Source organism: Mustela erminea, chromosome 1 (genome assembly GCF_009829155.1).
Source record: "Mustela erminea isolate mMusErm1 chromosome 1, mMusErm1.Pri, whole genome shotgun sequence".
NCBI classification, from domain to species: Eukaryota; Metazoa; Chordata; class Mammalia; order Carnivora; family Mustelidae; genus Mustela; species Mustela erminea.
In genome coordinates this window covers 154,795,274-154,818,410 of record NC_045614.1, presented here as the reverse complement: position 1 = coordinate 154,818,410, position 23,137 = coordinate 154,795,274, and the positions used below count along the sequence as shown (strand labels likewise).

General features: G+C 37.4%; 1 protein-coding gene across 1 annotated transcript; it reads left to right on the top strand.

Moving 5' to 3' along the window:
• Nucleotides 1–179: 179 nt before the first annotated feature.
• Nucleotides 180–21,760, top strand: TIMMDC1 (translocase of inner mitochondrial membrane domain containing 1). Its single transcript, XM_032347874.1, has 8 exons — nucleotides 180–304; nucleotides 423–630; nucleotides 3,000–3,165; nucleotides 5,967–6,055; nucleotides 6,769–6,836; nucleotides 15,431–15,509; nucleotides 18,920–19,030; nucleotides 21,607–21,760. The coding sequence occupies exons 2-8, from the start codon at nucleotides 437–439 to the stop codon at nucleotides 21,755–21,757; spliced, it is 858 nt and encodes a 285-aa protein (XP_032203765.1). The 5' UTR covers nucleotides 180–304; nucleotides 423–436; the 3' UTR covers nucleotides 21,758–21,760.
• Nucleotides 21,761–23,137: the final 1,377 nt, after the last annotated feature.

Sequence of the window (23,137 nt, the reverse complement as noted above, 5' to 3'; positions counted from 1 at the left end):
GCCCAGGAGACTGAGAGAGACCCAGAGAAAACAGATGAGAAGCGAGCCCGCGCAGAGCTTAAGATGGCTACTGGCCGTCAATTCCCTTCCGGGGTGGAGGGCGGGTAGGGTTGACACCGCTGGGGTTCGTCCCGCCTCCACCCGGAAGTATTTTTACTAGGGCTCCGCCGTCTCCCCGCCCATTGGCTTTTCCCCAGTGAGGGTGGAACTTCCTGTCTCGTGTAGCCAAGGTCTTCCGAAGTGAGCACCCGCACGGAGGAAGAGGATGTCCAGAGCTGTGGTGACGAGGCTGGCAGCAGATTAGGTGGGGCGTAGTGCATGGGTCCTCACCGACTTATTACTGCGGTTATCCTTACTGTCCTCACACCGTGTTTCCGGGAGGCCTTGCAGCCCTGAGAACCCAAGCGTGTGTCTCTCCGCAGGTTCGGAGAAGGCCATGGAGGTGCGGCGGCCAGCGCCACAGAGTTTCCCCTGCCGGCAGCTGAGTCCTTTCCCTCGGGTTTTTGCTGCGGGAGCTGTGGCCGCCGATTCGGAGGCTCCCGCGGAGAATCAGAAGCTGTCTTCTAACGTCCCAAAGCCCGAGTACTCGGAATCCGGATGGGACCGCCTCCGGGACCTGTTTGTCAAAGAGTAAAAGTGCCTAGGGTCTGTGGGGAGGGGACTACGAAGAGGTGCCCCATCTTGGGGTGAAGGTCCCCTGGATGTGGCTTATTTTTAAATAAGATTTGGCGTTGTAATATTTGTATCCCAGGCTTGTATCCTGACATTGTCATTTGGTAGTTGTGATGATTGACGGGGACAAATTTAAGACTGTAAGGGTGAAACTCATTCCATGTTCCAGCTCTTAGGGATATTTAGGGAATATAGTTTTAGTGTAATCCCCTGGCTTTACAAATTAGAAGAATTGGACCGAGCTAATTAGTGTCCAGACTGACTCTGGAATCCACATCTGCAAGATTCGGCTCCAGTATTCTTTTTCTTATTTCATTTTATCCCAAACTGATACTTTGTGGCCATAACCCCTGCTCCTCTCCAAAAAAGGAAGGTTGAAGAGATGCAAAGAGACCTGTAAAATTTTTATTCTGTCAAATAAGGAATATATAAAAAATAATAGCAACTAATTTCTCATTTTATGAAAAAAGATACTAGCTGAATTAACAGATAAGGTTATTTCAGAATAAAGGATAACCCTTCACAGTGAATTAACGGTAGTGGAAAAACTCAGGATACTTTATTCATTCATTCATTCATTTCATCATTTATTCATTTATCAATTACTGGTGAAAAATTTGCCCTTTCATGGAGTGTATTACCATACTACAGTGTTATCCAGTGGTTAAATTAACTTTGAAGTTTTATGATGTTGCTGAGATTGTGAGATTGTTGACAGAATCGTATTTACTTGCTTTCTTGAGATTTCATCATCTTTTTAAAAAAAGATTTTATTTGTTTGAGAGAGCAAGTAAGAGCGCATGAGCCAGGGGGAGGGGCGGAAGGAGAGGGAGGAACAGGGAACCCAGCATGGGCCACCATCTGGGGATACTGACCTCATAACCCAAGCCAAAAGCATATGCTTAACCCATTGAGCCACCCAGACACCCCTCATCTTCATTTTAAAGACAACAAGGCAGCCTTTCTCCTTCTTCCTTCTAATAGTTGAGATAGGTGTGGAAGATCCTATATAGTGCATAATAGAAGAGGGTTCTTTTGACCAGCTTTATAAACCACAGAATGCTGAAGCTGAAATAAATTTGAAGGTAATGCAGTGTAATTTCCAGGCTCCCCTCCATTGTAGATGAGCAAACTAAGGTTTATGGAGATTGTGATCTGGCTGCAGGTTACTTAACAGTGGGTGACAGAACCAGAACCACAACCATGTTACCATTTGTAGTTTAGGTCCTTTCCACCACTATGCTGTTTCTTAACTTTTCATTAGCTGTTTGGGCCAACCATAGGACTTAGAGCCTCTATTTCCATATCAGCAAAATGGGGATAAATATCACCCAGGTCATGGAATTTTTCAGGGAACAAAAAGGAGGCAAAGCATATACATCTGGCTTGTTAAGTTTTAAGCTCTTTTATATTTTCTCTTCTGACTTTTACCATATACCAGTTTTTAGGTAAATGTTTTTTATCTTATTCACTATAAAAGGTAAATACAGGGTTCAAATTACTGGAGTTTTTCCTATTGACATAAGTAGAAGAATTATAGTTTTCTAAGAAATTAGGTTTCTCTTGTAGATGCAGGAACTGTAAAGACTCATTGATTCTGATGTCAGAATTGTTACTGACAAGGCACCTGGGCAGCTCAGTCAGTTAAGTGTCCAACTCTTGATTTTGGCTCAGGTCATGATCTCAGGCTTGTGGGAGCAAGACCCTGGGTCAGGTTCTGCACCCAGTGAGGCATCTGCTTGAGATTCTTCCCCCCACCTTCTCCTCTCTCCACTTGTGCTCATGCACTTTCTCTCTTTCTCTCAATAAATAAATAAATAAAATCCTTATTAAAAATTTCAAAAAGGAAAATACTGATCTTTGGATCCAGCTTACAGATTCTTCCTGCTTCCAGAGATGTGGTTGAGTTTAATAGTCCTCTAATAAAAGCACCTTAGGGGAAAAAAAAAACCTGTTGGAATATAGTATGCACATAGAAAAATATACATAAGTATATTGATCAATGAATTTTCACAAACTATATACCAATACTGAGAGACTGTTAGCAGCATTCCAGAAGCTCCCCTTGTGCCCCTTCTAGTCACTGTCTTTCCAAGAGTAATCAACTAATAGCCTAATTTCTAACAGCGTAGATTAAAATTGGCTGAGATTTGAGGTACTTATAATATAACCATGCTGTTTAATTCATCGGAAGATTTAATTTATCAGAAGATTCTGCCCATGATGAAAGATGTGATGTTAGTATTGGGATAATCTTGAACTACTTTTGGAGAGCAGTATCCATAAATTGATCTCAAACAACATTGTCTTTCTGATGTCCTTCCTAGTGAACAACAGAGAACTTCAAAGGAACTTGAGAATATTTATAAGGCGGCACTTTCAGCAGGCATCATTGGCTGGGCATATGGGGGAATACCAGCTTTTATTCATGCTAAACAGCGGTATGTTGAGCAGAGCCAAGCAGAAATTTATCATAACCGGTTTGATGCTGTGGTAAGTACTGCTATTCTCAAAGTATTTGAGGGCACAGCAGTTGCGATTTACTTTAAATTTACTCAGGTAGGTGGGTTGGGAGGGTTTATGATGTCAGAGTAGAGAAACAAAGTCTATACTTAATAACAGTGGATATCCTAACGCTAAAGTGCATACACATGGCTTGTCAGACCACGGTTCCTATCTTCAGAGGGTTTACCACCATGGCTTTACTTCCTGAAATATATTTCTAATTCCTCGCTAAATCATCAAGGTTAGCTGTAGCATATTAGCCCCATTCACAGAGCCTCCATGAAGGACAGTAGTTCACACTAAAACAATAATTAGCCTTTATAACTGCAGTGCTAATTCATTTGTTAGATCTGTATATCAGTTCTGTTGTATATATCAGTTTTTGTTGTATAAGTGAGGAAGTTACAGCTCTGAGGGTTGTTTTGAGGTTTTTTTGAAATTATGTCAGATTTAGTTGACATAATTGCAACTAAGTTGCAAAAGTAGTACAAAGAATTCCTCTCTACCATTCACCCAAATTCTTCAAATGTTAACATTTTATCGCTTTATTTTATCATTCTCTATCATTCTCTGTATAATGCATACTGTTATTTATTTGTGACTGCTGGAGAGTAAGGTATAGTCATGATGAATACTTCAGCATATATTTCCCTGAAAACAAAGACATTTCTCTTATATAACTACAATATATTATCCAGATTAGGAAATTAACACTGATACAGTACTTTTATCTTACTTACAGACTTTATGTAAGTTTTGGTAGTCGGCCCACTAATATAACTTATTTGAAAAGTAAATAATTTTTTTTTTCAGTCCTGGATCAGATGTTGAATTTGCCTCTCATGCCTCTTTAGGCATGCCTCTAGAACAGTTTCTTTAACTTTCTTGATTGTGACATTTTTTAAGATTGTGGGCTATATGTTTAGTAGAATGTTTCTCAATTTGGATTCGTTTAGCGTTTTCCTCATGATTAGATTTCAGCTGTGAGTTTTATCAAGAACATCCTAGAATTGATGTTGTTTTTTCTTAGTACATTATATCCGGAGCACATAGTATCTTTTGTTTCTTTACTGATATATACTTTAGGCACTTGGTTGAGATGGTCTTTGCCAGTTTTATCCACTGTAAGAGTACTTTTTTTTCCCCCTTGTAATTAGTAAGTTTCTTATGGGTACTTATAAGATATTTTGAGACTATGTAAATATCCTATTTTTCCACAAATTTCTGTGCTCTAGTTTTAGCATTCAGTGATTACTCTTACCTGGAAGAGTTAGTACTGTGGTGGTTGCTATATGGTTATTTTCTAATTCCATCTTTCCTATATTTATTTTTTAGTAGTCAGCTTTAAGGAAGAACTTTCCCTCCTCCTGTATTTGTTTCTTTATGATTTATTTGTATCAGTGTAGACTCATGGATTCTTACTTTAGTCTATAGGTTCATAATCCATTATTACCATTATTTATCGTGAAGCTCAAATTGACGTAGATTTGGACAGTTAGAGACCTTCAAACTAGCTCCTTTGTCTTTTTGATCTGGTCCCATCATTCTTTGAACATATGTTTACTTTTGAGCATAGCAGCATGTTGCTAGCTCACCTTTTGCTTTCCCAGCACCAGCTCCAGAATTAGTTATCACCAAAGCATTCTAGTTTCTTTTAGTGGAAAAATGGTATTTAAAAACTAAGATTTGATGCTGGGTACGCTCATTGCTTATAGAGTTATCATGGCTTTTGGACACTAAGTAGACAATATTAGGAAATGTGTGTGTTCATCTGTACTTCTATACACATATTCATGCACACTTTTATATTTATTTATTTATTTATCCACCTATTAAAAGCCATGAGTTCAGAGGCACCTGGGTAGCTCAGTTAGTTGAGCATCTGGCTCTTGGTGTTTGCTTAGGCCATGATCTCGGGGTCGTGGCATTGGGGCCTGTGTTGGCCTCTGTACTAGGCAGGGAGTCTGCTTGGGGATTCTCTTTCTCCTTCTCCCTCTGCCCTTCCCCCTGCTCACATGCTCTCTCTCTAAAATAAATGAATAAATCTTGGGAAAAAAAAAAAAAAGACAACAGAAAACAAAACATAAAGCCATGAGTCCATCCATCCTGATACTCCAGAGAGTTTTGACTTGCCCAATATCATATAGTAGTTAAGGATCCACTTGGGAATTCTCTCAAAGTCTAGACCATATCCTCAGAATATTACACCAGACTTGCTCCATGGTGTGTGGAAAAACTGAAGCACCTGCCTGAAAAACATGTTGTAAAGATTAGATGAGGTAATACGTTAACGCAACTTTTACATAGAAGATATACGGTAAATATCTGTTCCTTTCCTGCCTATCTATTTTACTATCGTCCTTTCCCTTTAATTTACCATTTAGTTGGTTGTGCTTTTTAATTTTATGGTTTCTTTTTCCCAAGATTTCCTGAATATAAAAAGCATGTCTGCCACTAGCTTTATATCTGCCATGGCATTTACCATATAGATTGTCAATTTATGCCTCACTGTTAGATTACTTGCTTGACACTGGCAGTTCTTTTTTTTTTTTTTTTTTTTTTTTTGACACTGGTAATTCTTAGTGCCTTTTCCATTTCCTGATGGAATAGAATGGTGTGGGACTTTCACTCTAGCTTCACCACTTAAACAATGATATTTCTAGAGATTATAGGATGTCTCTGTTTAGGTGTCCCTGCCTAATCCATAGCCAACATCCCTCTGCCCCATTTTCAGAATAAAGAAGGTACCAGGGTGTTCTGGAGCCTCACAGCCTTTTCGTTACCTTTAGCAATCTGCACATCGTGCAGCCACACGAGGCTTCATCCGGTATGGCTGGCGCTGGAGCTGGAGAACTACAGTGTTTGTGACTATATTCAAGTAAGTGCTCTCTGAATCATGACAAAGGCTCTCGGTATTCTTTTAGGAGCACATCTTTTGAGCAAGTGGGATTTTTAAAAACTAAATACCCACGTGAAAGTGATTGATAATACCCTTCACCTCAAGAACTTTTATCTTTCTGCGTAAAAGATTAGGCCAAATGTAGTTTTGCATCCATGGGTGGAAATCTACTATTATCCAAATAGGTACAAAGTTTCTAAGTAAGAGAAATTCTGCAAAACTCTTCTTTACATTTCTGTTTCTAAGTGAGTATTTTTTCTAGAAATTTGACTGTTCTTTTGGCTCATTCTTCTGACCAGAAGGCGGATCACCTAGAAAATCCATAGGCATATTAGTAATCTGGAACATATTGACAGGGCCTAGACTAAGACCAGGAATTGACATAGTGGGCACTTTTTTAGTGAAAATTGTGGTCAAGAAGGTAAGGGTGATGGGCGCTTGGGTGGCTCAGTGGGTTAAGCCTCTGCCTTCAGCTCAGGTCATGATCTTGGGGTCCTGGGATCGAGCCCCACATCGGGCTCTCTGCTCAGCAAGGAGCCTGCTTCCCCCCACCCCCTGCCTGCCTCTCTGCCTACTTGTGATCTCTTTCTGTCAAATAAATAAATAAAATCTTAAAAAAAAAAAAAGTAAGTAAGTAAGTAAGGGGAATATACTTTAAATTTTATGTTTTCTTCCTTCTCCCTTCTTCCCAGCACAGTCAACACTGGTCTAAATGTGTACCGAAATAAAAATGCCCTAAGCCATTTTGTCATTGCAGGAGGTAAGACATTTTTGTTCTTGTTTGTGTTTTTCAGTCTTCTCAAATATGGTCTGGAAAATATTTAAGGACTTATAAATAAGAGCTACTGAATTCTTTGGTTAGCTTCTTATCACATCTCATTCAACATTCTTGCAAAATATATGAAGGGTATTATGCTTGGCTCTTGGTGTACTTGGTGAACAAAACAGAAAAAGTCTTTGCTTTCATGGAGTTTACCATCTAATGTGGTTGGGGAGATTGGTTGCTGTGATAAAAGGTAGCAAATAGGTGAAGCAGTGGGATGGTCAGGGTGATCAGAGAAGGTTTTTATGAGGAGGTGACATTGAAGCTGATGTGTGAAAAATGGAAAGAAGTAAGCCCTATAAAAAAGAGTAGCCTAGGCAAAGGGAACATTGAGGATGAAGGCACTAAGGCAAGAAAGGTTTCTCAAGAGCAGGATAATACGACCGGAACATAGTGAGTGAGGGAAAGAGTGGCTTTGAGATAAGATTGGTTAAGTGAAGTAGAAAGGGATCAGATTTTTCATGTAAGAGCTTGGATTTTATTTTAAAGCTCTATGCCTCTGGTAAATGTGAACTCTTTAAAATGAACGTTAAAAAAATATTGAAATGTTATTTCCAGAAATGCGAATAAAGTGCCAAATACACTCAAGCACTAACTAACTCGTGTACATTCTCTCACATACAAAAACATACATATAGTGTACATAACATTTAAAAAATGTTTAATTTGGAATTAATTTCAAGCTTACAGAGAGTTTTAAAAATAAAAGTAATACAAGGAACACCATATAGCCTTTATATATGGAGGCCCAACTGTTGTTAACAGTTTAGCCCATTTGCTTTATCACTTGTGCTCTTTATGGGGTGCATGCTCTCCTTGTGTTTATACATACACATACATGTATTCTGCGTATATGTATATACACACAGGCAAACACACATACACATAATTTGAGCTTAACAGTTGAGTGGAAACATTTTAAAATACAAAACTAGAAATAGGCATTAATAGCATGGAAGCAGCTCAGACTTTTAACTTGCAGCCATTTTTCCATGGGTACTGTGTAGACTCAAATGCCTGTATCCAGACCAAACTGTTTTCCTCCTCCAGCTTCCATACTTGTCCCTGCTGTTATGTTCTCTATCTTCTACCCTGTTAAATTAAAAAACAAACAAACAAAAACCACAACAGCAACAAAGCTAAGCAATGATATGCTTCTGCCCTTTATCCCCCGCTTTCCAAAGTTCTAGTTCTATCATTTATATTCCTTTAATATAAATGGACCCTCAGCTCCTCTTTTTTCCCACTGCTTCTGTCTGGTCTTCCCTGTTTCTAGTCTTCATGTGCTCCACTTCCAGTGTTGCCATTTTTGAAATATGAATATGATCGTAACACTTCTTTGCTTGAGTTTCTTCCATAGTTTCCCATCATTTTAATGTTGATTCTTCTTCTGGCCCCCATATATTGCTCTTGCTCCATCCTATGACTCTACTCTGATTTCCCAAACCCAGCATAGTCTTGCTTTACATGTATTGGTCCATCTTCTTGAACCTGTCTTCCCAGTCCCACAGACAATTTTGTTCAACTTTTATTGGACCTACCTTTGACACTCATCTGTCATCTTCAGCTTCCCTAGAGGTCCTTTCTAGCCTCTATTTTCTTGTCTTTGGCTCTTTTTAGGTGTCTTTCCCCTGTGTTCCCATAATTTACTGTAAATACTTTAATTGAAACACTTATAACATTATGTTACAGCTGTTGTTTTGCTTCTCTGCTAGACGACTTACTTTTGTGTGTGTGTGTGTGTGTGTGTGTGTGTGTGTTTTAAGATTTTATTTATTTATTTGACAGAGATCACAAGTAGACAGAGAGGCAGGCAGAGAGAGAGAGAGAGGGAAGCAGGCTCCCCGATGAGCAGAGAGCCCGATGTGGGACTCGATCCCAGGACTCTGAGATCATGACCTGAGCCGAAGGCAGCGGCTTAACCCACTGAGCCACCCAGGCGCCCCTAGATGACTTACTTGATCAGAGAAAAGTCTTTGCCTTTTTCACAACTCTCTGATGCAGAGTACAGTAGAAAGATGTTTCTTGAATGTAAATTGAGTGTAAAAATAAGTAAAAATAGTCCTGCATCAGGCTCCTTGCTAAGCAAGAAGCCTGCTACTTCCTCTACCGCTGCTCCCCCTGCTTGTGCTCACTCGCTTGCTCTCTGACAAATAAATAAATAAAATCTTTTTAAAAATTAGTAAAAATAATAAGAATATAAAAACACATTTAATACAATAGAAGTTTTTATCTCATACCAGCAACCAACATTGAACTTAATGGTGTAGCATAAAGTAATTTCCCCTGAAGTCAGAATCAGGTCAAGGATATCTCCTCTCATTATTATTATTTGGCATTCAATCTGGACATTTATAAATGTATATTTGACGTCTGGAATGGCTGAGTGAGAAGCTTGGCAAATCCTCTCTACAAAAAGCAATAATAGAATTGGACAGAATTATCAAAAACAACCATTTAAAGATGCTTGAAGTTGACCACAAGGACCCAACTGATCAGTAAGCATTTATCCAAGAATTTATACTGAGTCTCATTAAGAACATAGAGAGTCTGTGCCCTCTAACCCACAGCTCCATGCTGCAGAAATTTCACAAGGATAGGTTGGAGAATCAGCTTCTGCTGCTTAAGCTGGCTGGGTTTATTTGGAGCAGAGATCAGAAAATTCCAAGGGTATTGCTGAAAATAATTGCAACAGGGAAGGATAATGTCACACACCTAACCAGGTTTTGTTACTATTTGAGATGAGGAATAGCCTGGCAGAGGAGATGGAATCTTAACAGGGATATCTAGGGAACAAGACAGCCCAAGAAGTCTTTAATATCCCACTATTCCTAGCACTTGGAAAGTTGCACACATGTGTAAGTATTTATGCAAATTCAGGAGAGACTGGTAAGGGTTCTAGCAAGCTGCTTATCTTTAGCTCATTGTAATGGTTAATTGTGGGCACCAAAAGAAAAAGCCAGAAAAGATTATAAACTTTGAATGCATTCTTCAACCACAGATACATTGGCAAGGGATGGAAACCTTACTCACTTGAGATGTTTAAGCATAACCTCTGATGACTCATTGGATGACTGCTTAAGCCAGAATGATGCCTAGGAAGCCAGGCATAAAGATAAAAATTAAAGAAAGACATTAGTGGCTGTAGTCTGCAGAAAAAAGACTGTAGAATTGGTCCAGGCAAGTTGTTACATAAACAAAGAATTATAGCCATCCCCTGAAAGGATGTCCTAACTCTAGAGATGCTGTAATTTATTACCTAAAATATGCAGTTTTCAACAAAAACAAAAAAATTGGAAGATACGCAAAGATGGGATTTAAAAAAGCAGTCTTTGGGACTGTCTCTGACAGGACCCATCTGTTGAACATAGCAGGGAAAAGGCTTCATACCATTTTTAAAGAAATAAAAGTTTGATGACAGCGACTTATCAAATAGAGTATGTCAGTAAAGACAAATTATAAAAAAGAATCAAGTAAAAATTCTGGAGTTGATAAATATAACAATAGAAATTAAAAGTTCACTGGAGAGGAGGAGTTCAACATCATATTTGAAGTAGCAGAAAAGAATTGGTGAACCTGAAGATAATATCAATATAGATTGTCTCTTGTGAAGGACAGAATTTTTTTAAAGGTTTTATTTGAGAGAGTAAGCACATGAGTGGTGAGTAGGGCCAGAGGGAGAGGGAGAAGCAGACTCCCTGCTGACCAGGGAGCCCAACGCCGGACTTGATCCCAGGACCCTAAGATCATGACCTGAGCCAAAGGCAGACAATTATCTGACTGAGCCACTCAGGTGCCCATGAAGGACAGAATTTTTTTAAATGAAGAGAAATGAACTGAGCCTCAGCAATCTATAGGACACCATCAAATACCAACAGGTTGCTAGGAATGCTAGATGGAGAGAAAAGAAAGGGGCAGAAAAAAACTATTTTAAGAAATAAGACTACAAACTTGCCAAATTCGTTGAAAAACATTAATCCATTCATCAAAGAGGCTCAACAAACTGTAAGATGAATAAACATGAAGAGAGTCACACCTAGACATGTAATAATTATACTATTGAAAGAGAAAAATCTTAAAAGCCACAAGAAAAAACCAACTCATACAAGGAATGCCCCAATAAGATTAACAGCCGATTGCTCATCAGAATGATGGAAGCCAGAAGGCAGTAGAATGGCATTCAAAGGCCTGAAAAGAGTAAGTTGTCAATGAAGAATTCTATATCTAGCAAACCGTTCTTCAAAATTGAAGGCAAAAATGAAGACGTTGGCAGATAAACAAAGAAAGAAAATTTATTGTTAGCATAACTGCCTTACATAATTCTATAGAAATTCTTCAGGCTAAAAGGAAGGGATACCAGATGGTAACCTCAATCTACATGAAGCATTAAAGAGCATTGGTCAAGATAATTGTATAAGTAATTATTAAAGGTTATATAAATATATATTTTCTTTTAACTGATATAAAAGATAATGCATAAATAATAATACATAAAGTAATGAAATCGAAGTATTAGACATATAGCGTGTTTAAAACTGAATATGACATTAATAGCACAAATGAGAGGGAAGCAATGGAAATGTGTTGGGACATATTTCCAACAGGAGATGTTACGAAGTAGTAACTTGACAGGAAGAAATGAAAAGTACTAGAAATGGTGAATATGTAGGTTAATAGAAAAGAAGTCACAAACCCATTTTTTTCTTTCTTAACGTTTTTCCTTCTTTAAAGTATATATGATTGTGTGAAATAATAACATTGTATTGTTGTGTTTTAACATATATACATAATGTAAGTGACAATAATAGCACAAAAATGGAAGAGGAGTGGAGCTGTATTGGAACAGTCTTTGTACATGTTACTGGACTAAAACAGTTACTGATCTGAAGTAGATTGTGATAAATTAAGAAGCGTAGGGTAATCCATAAAGCAAGTAATAAGAAAGTAACTTTTTAAAGTAATAACAAGATCAAAAAGAAATAAGATATATAGAAAACAGATAGTAAGATGGCAGGCCTAAACCCAGCTATATCAGTAATAACATTAAATATGAGTAAACACTGCAATCAATAGGCAGAAATTGTCTGACTCCATTAAAAAAAGATCAACTGTATGCTGTCTACAGGAGACATATTTTAGTTCAAGGAAACAAGTAAGTTGAAAGTAAAATGATGGAAAAAGATAAACTATGCAAGCAGTAGGGAAAAGAGCTTGAGTGGCTCTTCTAGTATCAGACAAGATAGACTTTAATATAAAAATGCTAGCAACAAAGAGAAGGATATTTTATAATGTTAAGAGAACCAATTAATCAAGAAGAAACAACATTTATAAACATAAATGCATCTAGCAACAGAGCTTTTACATACATGAAACAAACACTAAATTGAGACTCCTCAATTTAGCCAACTCCTAAATAGCCAACTCAGTAATAGTTGTTAGAGGCTTTAATATGCCACTTTTAGTAATGGATAGGACAACTAGAGGAAATATCAGCAAGGATATAGAATATTTGAACAACACTATCAACCTGTATGAACCAACATCTATAGAACAGTCTACCCAACAATAGCAGAATACACATTCCTTTCAAGTGCGCTTGGGATAATCTTCAGGCTAGACTCAAAACAAGTCTTAATAAATTTAAAGTACTGAAATCATACAAAATATTTTCTCTGACTTCAGTGGAATTAAACTGAAAAAAGATGGGGGAATCCACAAGTATTTGGAAATTAAACAACATATTTATAAATAACTCATAGACCACAAAGAATCACAAGATAAATTAGAAATATTTTGAGTAAATGAAAATGAAAACACATGTCAAAATTTCTAAAATGCACCCAAATAAGTATTTGGTAGGAAATTTATAGTTATAAACATCTACATTATAAAAGAAGATCTCAGATGAACGATCTAAGCTTCTGCCTTTAAAAACTAGAAAATGAGAAGCAAAATAAACCCAAAGTAGGCAGACAGAAGGAAATTAGAATTAAAGCAAAATTCATTGAAATTGAAAGAAAAAGAAAAAAATGGGTGGAACCAAAAGTTGGCTTTTTTGAAAAGATAACAAAATAGACAACCTTTAGCAAGACTGACCAAGAAGAAAAAACAAAAGACACTAATTACCAAGACTTACTCAAGAAGAAATAGAAAATCTGGATAGCCCATAGTAAGTTAATAAACTAAATTATTAACATTTTTTTCACAAAGAAAAGCCCAGGACCAGATGTCTTCAACAGGTATTTGGGAAATTTCCTTCACAAACTCTTCCAGAAGATAGAAGAAGAAAGAACACTTTCAAACTCATTCTGTTAGACTAGTATTATCCTTATACCAAAGCCAGATGAAAACAACAAAGAAAACAACAGATCACTATCATTCAAGAGTATATACGCAGGAGTACCTGGCTGGCTCAGTTGGCAGAGTGTGTGACTCTTGATCTCAGGGTTGTGGGTTCAAGCCGTATGTTGGGTATAGAGCTTACTTTAAAAAAAAAAAAAAAAGTATACACACAAAAATCCTTAACAAAATACTAGTAAACCAAATCCAGCAACAAATAAGGATGATTATATCTTGACCAAGTGAGTTTATCCAAGGAATTTAAGGTTAGCTTAGAAAAATCATTTGACAAAAATCCAACATTCAGAATTAAAAACTCAACAAACTAGGAATAAAAGGGAAGGTCATCTATGAAAAAACCTGCAGCAAATGTCATGTTTAAGACTGAATGATTTTCCCCTAAGACTAGGAATACAGCAGAGATGTATACACTTGTAATTTAGGTACTTGAGAAAAATACAGTCATATTCAGCATTATACTGAAGACTTTAACCAGTGCATTCAGGTAAGAAAAAGAAACAAAAAGCACCAAGAATGAGAAAAACGAAGTAAATTGTCTTTATTCATAGAAAACATAGTTATGTATAATAAAGAGTCCAACTCCATTTTTGGTGTATGGCTGCTTACAGCTTAATAAGCCTCATTACTCCCTCCCCACCTTTAATACAGTTTTAGGTTCATAGTAAAATTGGACAGAAGATACAAAGATTTTTGCATATACTCCCTCCCCCACTTACATGTAGCCTCCCCAACTATGAACATTTCACACCAGAGTGGGATATTAGTTACAATTGAAGGACCTACAGTGATGGATCATCACCTGAAGTCCATAATTTCCTTTAGGATTCACTCTTGGTGTACATCCTATGGGTTTGGACAAATAGGACATATATCCATCATCATAAAGACCATTTTCATTGCCCTAAAAATCTGCTCTACCTGTGCATCCCACCTACCAACCTCTGATAACCTCTGATATTTTTTTTACTGTTTACAGTTTTGCATTTTCCAGAATGTTATATAACACTGTATAGCTTTTTCAGATTGACTTCTTTCACTTCATAATATGCATTCAAGTTTCCTCCAGTGTCTTTTCATTAGTTGATAGCTTATTTCTTTTTAGTGCTTTGTCTGAATGCCAGTTTATGCATTACCTACTATTACCTATGCAGCTGAAGGGCATCTTGGTTGCTACCAAGTATTGTCGATTATGAACAAAGCTGCTATATATAAATGTCTGTGTATATATTTTCATGTGAACATAAATTTGCAGTTCCTGTGTTTAAATACCAGAGAGCATGATTGCTGAACCATATGGTAAGAAACTGTCAGACTGTCTTCAAAAGTGGCTATACCATTTTTGGGTTACAACCAGCAGTGAATGAGTTTCTTTTGCTCCACATCCTTGCCACCATTTAGTTTTGTCAGTGTCCTAGATTTTGGCTGTTCTAACAGGTTTTTTAAAAAGTATCTTATTTTTTAAAAATGTTTCGTTTGGGGGAAAAAAAGATCAAATTTATTACTACCTCTGGGTAATAGAATTAAAGATAATTTTCGTTCTTGTTAATTTTAAAACATAGAAAATTAAAAAATGATAAATAGTTCTTAAATAAGAGAAATAGGTCTCAGATTTTTTTAAAAAACAATGTTACTACCTAAGATGGCATTAGTTGTACCTAGTGAGGGAGGAAAATGAATTACATCATAGTTAGAGCATTCCCATGGGAAGGAAAGAGGACCTCTACACTGACCACCAGGTGGCACTGTAGGCTAAATGCCCGCTTGTAGGCCTGCCTGAGGAGTGTGGCCGTGAAGAAAGGGGGTGAGGCTGTGGTGGTGGCGGGAGGTATAAACTGCAGGGGTTTTTATTTGGGGAAGGCTTTTCTTGAAGAAGGAAGAAATGGAAGAGGTGGAAGTGAAGAAATTACAGATTCTTAAGAGGAGATAGGCAAACATTGAAGAGAATGAGGAGATTGGACCCTAGAACAGATGGAGAAAGTATGTTTATAAAAGGAATGTTTTCCTTTGAACCTGCAGTGTGGAAGAGATCATGGCGGTATATTCATGTTGGGTTCAGAAAACTTACTTAGGGGTTTATGTCACTTTTATAGAAGGAAAACTTAAAAGATAGATTCTAGTGTTTAAAGAAAATTTAATATCAGGGTTTTTTCTATTTGTTTGCTTTAAAATAGCTGTCACAGGAGGTCTTTTTAGAATAAACCTGGGCCTGCATGGTCTGGTGGCTGGTGGCATAATTGGAGCCTTGCTGGGGTAAGTGTTAACACAATTTCATTCTAAATTAACACAATATTCATTAATGCCTTACCTGTTAAAATCTCACTCATTTCTAGGTCTTCAGTCTTATATTGGCAGTGACTTTGACTGTCAAATTCAAATTCTACCTCAAATGGTTAATTTTACTTACAGTTGTCACTGAGTAAAAACTGTTTATATATCACTGACACCTGAACTTATTTGTAATTTGAACAATGGTATTTGCAAGGAGCAGGAAAAAGGAATAAGAAACAATTAGCAAGCATGTCTTAAAAAAAAAAAAAAAAAGTTTTGTTTGGGTTTTGTTTGTTTAGTTTAATAAATTTTAAAAATTTTCTTCTTCAGCTTTTTACTTTGAAACATTTTGAACCTATAGAAAAGTTGAATGACTTAGTACATTGAACACCCATATTTTCGTCGCTTACATTCACCGGTTGTTAACATTTGCTGTATTCATTTTATATCTCTCTGTATATGTGTGTAATGTGTGTACAGTTCTTTTTCTTTCTCTTTTTTTCTTTTTGGTTAAGTCTTTGGAGACCTCATAATTCCTCATCTCTGAATATATCAGCATGTATCTCCCAGGATGAAATGATGAATATTTGCCAGTGATATCACAGTATAATCATCACAATAAATAATTTAGCATTGACTCAATGTAGCTATCTAAGATAGGGTCCATAGTAAAAAAATTTTTAATTATTAGAATAATTTTTTTAAACCCAGGATCCAATTGTATATCATTTTTATGGTTTTGATTTCTTTATTTAAGAAAGAAAAGATTTATTTCTTAGAGAGTGCATACAAGCAGGAGGGGCAGAGGAAGAGGAAGAATGAAACTGAAACAGATTCTGCACTAGCACGGAGCCTGATATGGGGCTCAGGCACAGGACCCTGAGATCACAACCTGAGCTGAAACCAAGAATCTAAGGTTTAACTGACTGTGCCATATAGGCACCCCTTGATTCCTTTAAACTAGAACAGTTCCACTGCCTTTTTCCCCCCCAGAAAATTTCTCAGTTTTTTTTTTATTATCCCCTCAGGATTAGATTTAGGTTAAATATTTTCATCAGAAACACAATATAAGTGAAGTTGTTTCCTTTTCCATGTATCATATCAAGAGACATTGTATCAGCGATTATAAATGAAATTAATTTTAATGACTTGGTACAGTAGTTTTCCACTCCTGGGTGACAGATTACCACAAACTTTAGCAACTTGAAACACTACCTGTTTATCACATCACAGTTCTGTAGGTCAGAAGTCTGACCTACAGACTCAGATGGGCTCAGATGGGCTCTCTCTGTTCACGGTTTACAAGGACAAAAATCAGTGTTGGTCAGTCAGGCTCTTATTGGAGGCTCTGGGGAAGAATCTGTTCCTAAACCATTCAGGTTGTGGACAGGATCCTTGTGGCTGTAGGCCTGAAGTCATTGTTCCCTGGCTGGTTGTCAGCCAGGCACCACTGTTCTAGAGACATCCCATTCCTTCTCATGGTGACCCCCTCCATGTTCAAACCAGCAACCAGCATGTTGAATCCTTCTCATGCTTTGAATCTCTCTGACTTCTACTCTGCCACCAAGGAAAACTCTGCTTTTAAAGGGTTTATCCAGATAATTTACTTTTTGATTGACTCAGATTCAACTGATAATTAACCTTAATTATATCTGTAAAATTTTCCCTTGTAATATAATCATGGGTATAATATATTTATAGTTGAGGGATTAAGGCAGGACAGTTTGGGGGGCCATTTTAGAATTCTGCCTACCACATTTGGTATCTACTAAATTCCTGCACTCTAAGGGTATCTTTTTCCCATTGTGATTAACAAATAATCTGTAGGATAAGATTGAATAGCCTGTTCTCCAGCTATCTTTTTTCTTGTGGTTTTAATGATCTATTATAACTGTTGGTGTCATCAGTTATTACACAGATGGTTGCGAAATGATTTGTTCTGTCTTTTCTTTGTTTTTGTTAGTTGGCATTTACTTGACTAGAAGAGTACTCCCTTTCCCTCCACCTATGCCCTCCCTTTTCCTATCCCCTTTTTAGGAGAAAGTAACACTGTAGATTCATGCATTCTTTTTTAAAATTCTTTTTAAAAATTCAGCATGTCATAATCCATTGCTGACATGTTTATTATATTGTGTTTTTTTGTTTGCTTTTTTAGCAAACTCAACCCCCAATGTGGGGCTCGAACTCAGGACCCCAAGATCAAGAGTCACATGCTCCAGTGACTGAGCCAGTGAGGCACGCCTTGTTATGTTGTTAATATACCAGCTTAGTTTGAAAGGGAAAATTGTTGAAATTAGAAGCCAAAATAATTTCTTTTTCTTTGTCATTAAAAACACATAACATAAGTTTTATCATCTTAACCATTTTAAGTGTACAGTTTAGTGGTGTTAGGTATATTCACACTTTGTACAAATGATCTCTAGAACTTTTTCATCTTGCAAAACTGAAAACTCTTTACCCTTTAAACATTAAATCTCCCCTCCCCTTGTCCCCCAGCCTTTGGCAACCACCTTTCTACTTTGTTTCTATGATTTTGACTACTTTAAATATTTCATATTAATGGAATCATATAATATTTGTCCTTTTATAACTGGCTTATTTCACTTAGCATAACATCCTCAAGGTTGATCCATGTAGCGTGTGACAGGATCTTCTTTTTAAAGCCTGCATAGTGCTCCATTGTATAGACCACATTTTCTTTATCTGTTTGTCAGTGGACATATGCATTTAGCAAAAATACCTTTTTGAATGAGCTTACTTACATTGCAGTCTGTGGAAATTTAAGTTATATCAGAGACAAAAACTCCGTCTCCTCAAGAATACAAAAACCAAACCCTCTTCTGTTATTGTAATAAGTGTTATCTATATCAGTTTCTTGATAGTAACTATTGACATTATAGGTGAGACTGTTGTGCCAGACTTCTGAATTTGAGAATGTTTTGGGGGTTCCACCTCCAGAAGCTAGTAGTATCCTTCCTCCAACCAAAATGCCCTCCACAGTTCCTGCCTCCTACTGGGTTCGGTACCATTCCTGGTGTTGATTTCACTTCTGAGAAATCTTCGGTATAAATCTCCTTACTAGAACTGTCATAACTATATATTTTCCCAGTTTATCATTCATGATAAAACACAGAGCCAACTTACAGACCTGTTGTTTTTATACCAGTTAATTTTAGGATGTTGCAGTCTTTGTTTTTCTCTACCATTTAGAAGAGGAGGAAGGAAATTGCCTTAATAATTTTCTCTTCATTCGACAAGGACACTTTGTCAGAGTTCCTATACCTGTCAGAGAAGAAGTGGCTCAGTCAGTGTTGCTCATGCCTTAGCAAACCTTCCCATGGTGTGTGGGCTAATGGCTCCTTTGTCCAAAGCTTTCTCTACTTCCCTCTCAGCACTCCTGTAGGAAGTCTGTTGATGGCATTTCAGAAGTTCCATGGTGAGACTGTCCAAGAGAGAACACAGAAGGATCGTAAGGCACTCCATGAGCTGAAGCTGGAAGAGAGGTAAGGAGCATGTGAAGATGAGGGTATCTGACTTTCTTAGCCAGCCTGATGCTCTCTCAACCCAGCTCCTCTAAACTGCCTCTCAACACAGAGATGAGTTTCTGGGGCACCTGGCTGGCTCAGTCAGAGAAGCACTCTTAATCTCAGGGTTGTGAGTTCAGGTCCCATGTTGGGTGTAGAGATTACTTAGAAAAATAAATAAATAAAACTCAAAGAAGTGTTTCATTTTCTTCAACTTGTACACTATCTGATTTTTAAATCTTTTTATTGAAAGAATAGAAAACTGAAAGACACTAATTTTATTTTTAATCTGATGAGGGACATTCTTTAGATATATTTATTTTTAAGTTAAGATATTCCAAACCTCACTTGGTTGCATATTTTTTTTCTTTTTCTATATTCTTGACTGCATGGGAAATTACTTAAAGGAAATGGACAGCAATGAGTGAATTTCACTTGGCATTATTTAAAAGGTTATATCCCACGTTACATGTGCATCTGTGAACAATACAGAGCATGTTAGGTGTCTACATTCAAAGATTCCACTTCTTGCTGTGGATGCACATGAATTAGGTAGTTAAAGTGGCTGTTAGTGGGCGGGATGCCACTGAAGAGGAGGAAAACTTTGACATGTGCCATCTAGTCACTCCCTAGGGTCCAGTTATCAGACTGAGAGTAGACTTTGTGCTGATTTTTTGTAAGATGACCGTAACAGGCTGCTACCTAGGACTCCTGGTACGAAGGATTCTTGTGGCTTGGCTTCCTGTGTACTGACGAAAGCTGCTGCTGTTTTGGTAGTTAAATAGATAAAGTCTTTTTTTTTTTTTTTTTTTTATCATATTTTTACTTGAAGCTTCCATTTGTGCTAAACACACATATTCACATGGAAATTCTTAATATCTCTAGATCAGTTGTTCAGGGATTTAGGTTCTATACGAGAAAAAGTATGGATTCTGCAGCCACTGAAACCTTGAAAACATACCTTAAATCCCAACTAGGCTATTGATTAATTCTATGACCTTGGCTATTTTACTTAACTTCAAGCCCTCTTGTTTTCTCAGCCATTCTGAGGGCAGAATCATACCACAATGCTCAATATATATTTGTTTCATTCACTCCTCTTCTCCAGATTATTAAGAGGGTAGGTGGAATATGTAGTCATCTAAGTTGTAGGATAAAGCACTTAAAATTCTAAGTGCCAGCATAAAATGTGATGTGGAGAATTAAAAGCATGAAAGCATTAGTTTATTTCTAGGTCTTTAGGTGTCGTAAGAAACTTTTTTGTTGTTGTTTGTTTTGTTTTTTAAGAAAAGGAAGCTTTGAGAAAGGAGTTGGAAAAGTAAGGAAAGTATATTGGTATTTGAATTTGATACAGAAAGTTGGAGAAGTATTAACGTTTTGAAAAATATGAACAGATAATAATTGTATCCCAATAAAAAAAAGGAAACCAGAAAAATAACTAGAAAAGTTGATCAGTTATTTAGAGATGGAAAAAATCTCAAGAATGGCTAAAAACAATAAACTGAATTGAATTATAGTGATGAAAGATACTTTAGAAGGAAGAAGGGTCAAAAACTTACAGGATATTTATATGTCTACGATATATATGTGGTATTACTGAGGAGGTAATTTAATATGTAGGTTTTTTTAAAAAGATTTTTGACACAGAGAGAGAACACAAGTAGGGGGAGCAGCAGGGAGAGGGAGAATCAGGCTCCCCACTGAGCAGGAAGGCTGATGTGGGACTCAATCCCAGGACCTTGGGATCATGACCTGAGCTGAAGGCAGGTCAACTGAGCCACCTAGGCACCCTAATTCAATACATAGTTAAAGAACTTACTATATGCCTGCTTCTTAGCTTGAAAATAATTACAGAAAGGTCAAACAGAGTGAGAATATAAAAAATTGCCTTAGTGAGTGGAAAATGTAGAAAACTAGCTATGGAGATCTAGAAGAAGTGGTCAAACCTTGTAATGAAGAGTTGGGGAAAAAGTCATGGATGACCTTGATAATCACTTAAAGGAAGAAGCTAATACTAGATTTAGAAAAAGAACTGATGTATTATTTGGAAATTGGATTTTAACTCTTTGTAAATATACGTCTATAGTGTTGTCCCATCTGACTTTTCCATATTGAAATTGTTAAAGCCTTTGTGCAGTTCCTTTAACATCTGGAAACAGAGAGGTGATGGAGTGGCAGGGGGCCTCACATCAGCTCCCCCCGCTCCTTGCCCTGCCTCTGGCCCTGAGGGCAAGAGGGCAGCCAGTTTTCAAGGCTCACACTTGAGCTGGGGGTGCTTTAGTTCTTGCATGATATCCCTGCAGGAACTCTGGAATATTTTAGGAATCAAAGCTGCTGCTGCCACAGCAGTGTCCATTTTGGTGATGTGATAATAGTAGTCAGCCTGTGAGTGGAACAGATTAGGAGAGCATAGGAAGTCGTTGTTTTTGATGTACAAAGAGTAATGTTTGCTCATAAGGCACAGGGAGAATGGATAAATACTATCTTTTAAAAAAAATCTAAGAACTAAAAAACAAAGCAGTACATGATATATTCTTTTCATTCTTTTATTACAGCAAAGCCAGACTACAATTTACTGAGCTCCTCCCTGAAGAAATTGAAAGTAGGTTACAGAAAAATCAATCCAAAGATGACGTCCAGAAAATTGAAGCACTGCTAAATCTTCCTAGAAACCCTTCGTCAACAAATAAACAAGACAAAGACTGAAAATGTTCTGGACTTGACTTTCATTGATGAATCGAAAGGATCTATGTCCATTGAATGCCAATGGCTAGGCTTCTCCTTGGTCAGCCTGCTAACAGATGTAAATGTTGGCATCTCTGGTGGCAATGACTTGCTCTTACCTTCTTTTAACCAAGAATTATGCTATTGTTTTTTTTTTTTTTTTAAGATTTTATTTATTTATTTGACAGACAAAGATCACAAGTAGGCAGAGAGACAGGTAGAGAGAGAGGAGGAAGCAGGCTCCCCATCGAGCAGAGAGCCTGAATGCGGGGCTCGATCCCAGGACCCTGGGATCATGACCCGAGCTGAAGGCAGAGGCTTTAACCCACTGAGCCACCCAGGCGCCCCAAGAATTGAGCTGTTGTATGCTTACTTTACTTACCTTTACATTTAAATACACACTTACGTCCTTCGTGATTGATCTATATATTTGACCTTGTATCTATAGTGATCAATCAATACGTAATTCTTTTCCCTGGATTTTACAACAGTAAATTTAAAATTTCCCAAGACTGGATTTGAATTCTGTAGGTTGTATGTTTATTCTTGCAGCCCTTTAGAAGAATACTCTAGAAATCACTAGGAAGAGAAAGGAAAAAACCAGGTGAGGCAGATGGTCTGTGATAAAACCCTGGTGCCTTTTAGTCCTGGAAATATCACAGGCCTAGGTGAGTAGGGTGCCTGGGTGGCTGTTGGTTGAGCATCCAATTCTCGATTTATACTCAGGTCATGATCTCAGGGTTGTGGATTGAGCCGTGTGTGGGGCTTCATGGTCAGTTGTGGAGTCTGCTTGTCCCTCTCCTTCCCACTCTGCCCCTCCCTCCTCATGCATGCCCTGTCTCAAATAAATAAATCTTTAAAATAAAATAAAAAGAGAATTCCTATGCCATTTGAAATACAATATAAATTTAACAAACAAGAAATAGATACGCATTATTTTAAAAAAGGAGCCTGACTTCGTTTCCTCTCTTAGTGTTGCTGACAAAGTGTCTATGCTGTAATATGCAGAAGTTACTTAGAATAGATACACAGTCTTTATACTTCAGGAGCTAGCTCCTTAAGAAGGAATCTGCAATCCTGCAGATTATAGCTTTTACTGAAAGGGGTGGGGGGGAAATGAACTGGGTTAAGTGTACTAAGGGGGGGGAAGACTGCTAGTGCTTTTTTGGTGTTAGATCTCTTTGTTTTTAGTTCCTGTTCTGAAAATAACTGTTTTCAGGGACCAGATTTATGTAGCTGAGTGATGTAGGGGCTGAAATTAGAGGCTCTGGGGGCAGATCGCTGGCTTAGCATCCCAATCATGTGGCTTTGCAGCCATGTGACCTATAGCATAGCCGTTTTACTTTGGTCTCAGTTTTTCCC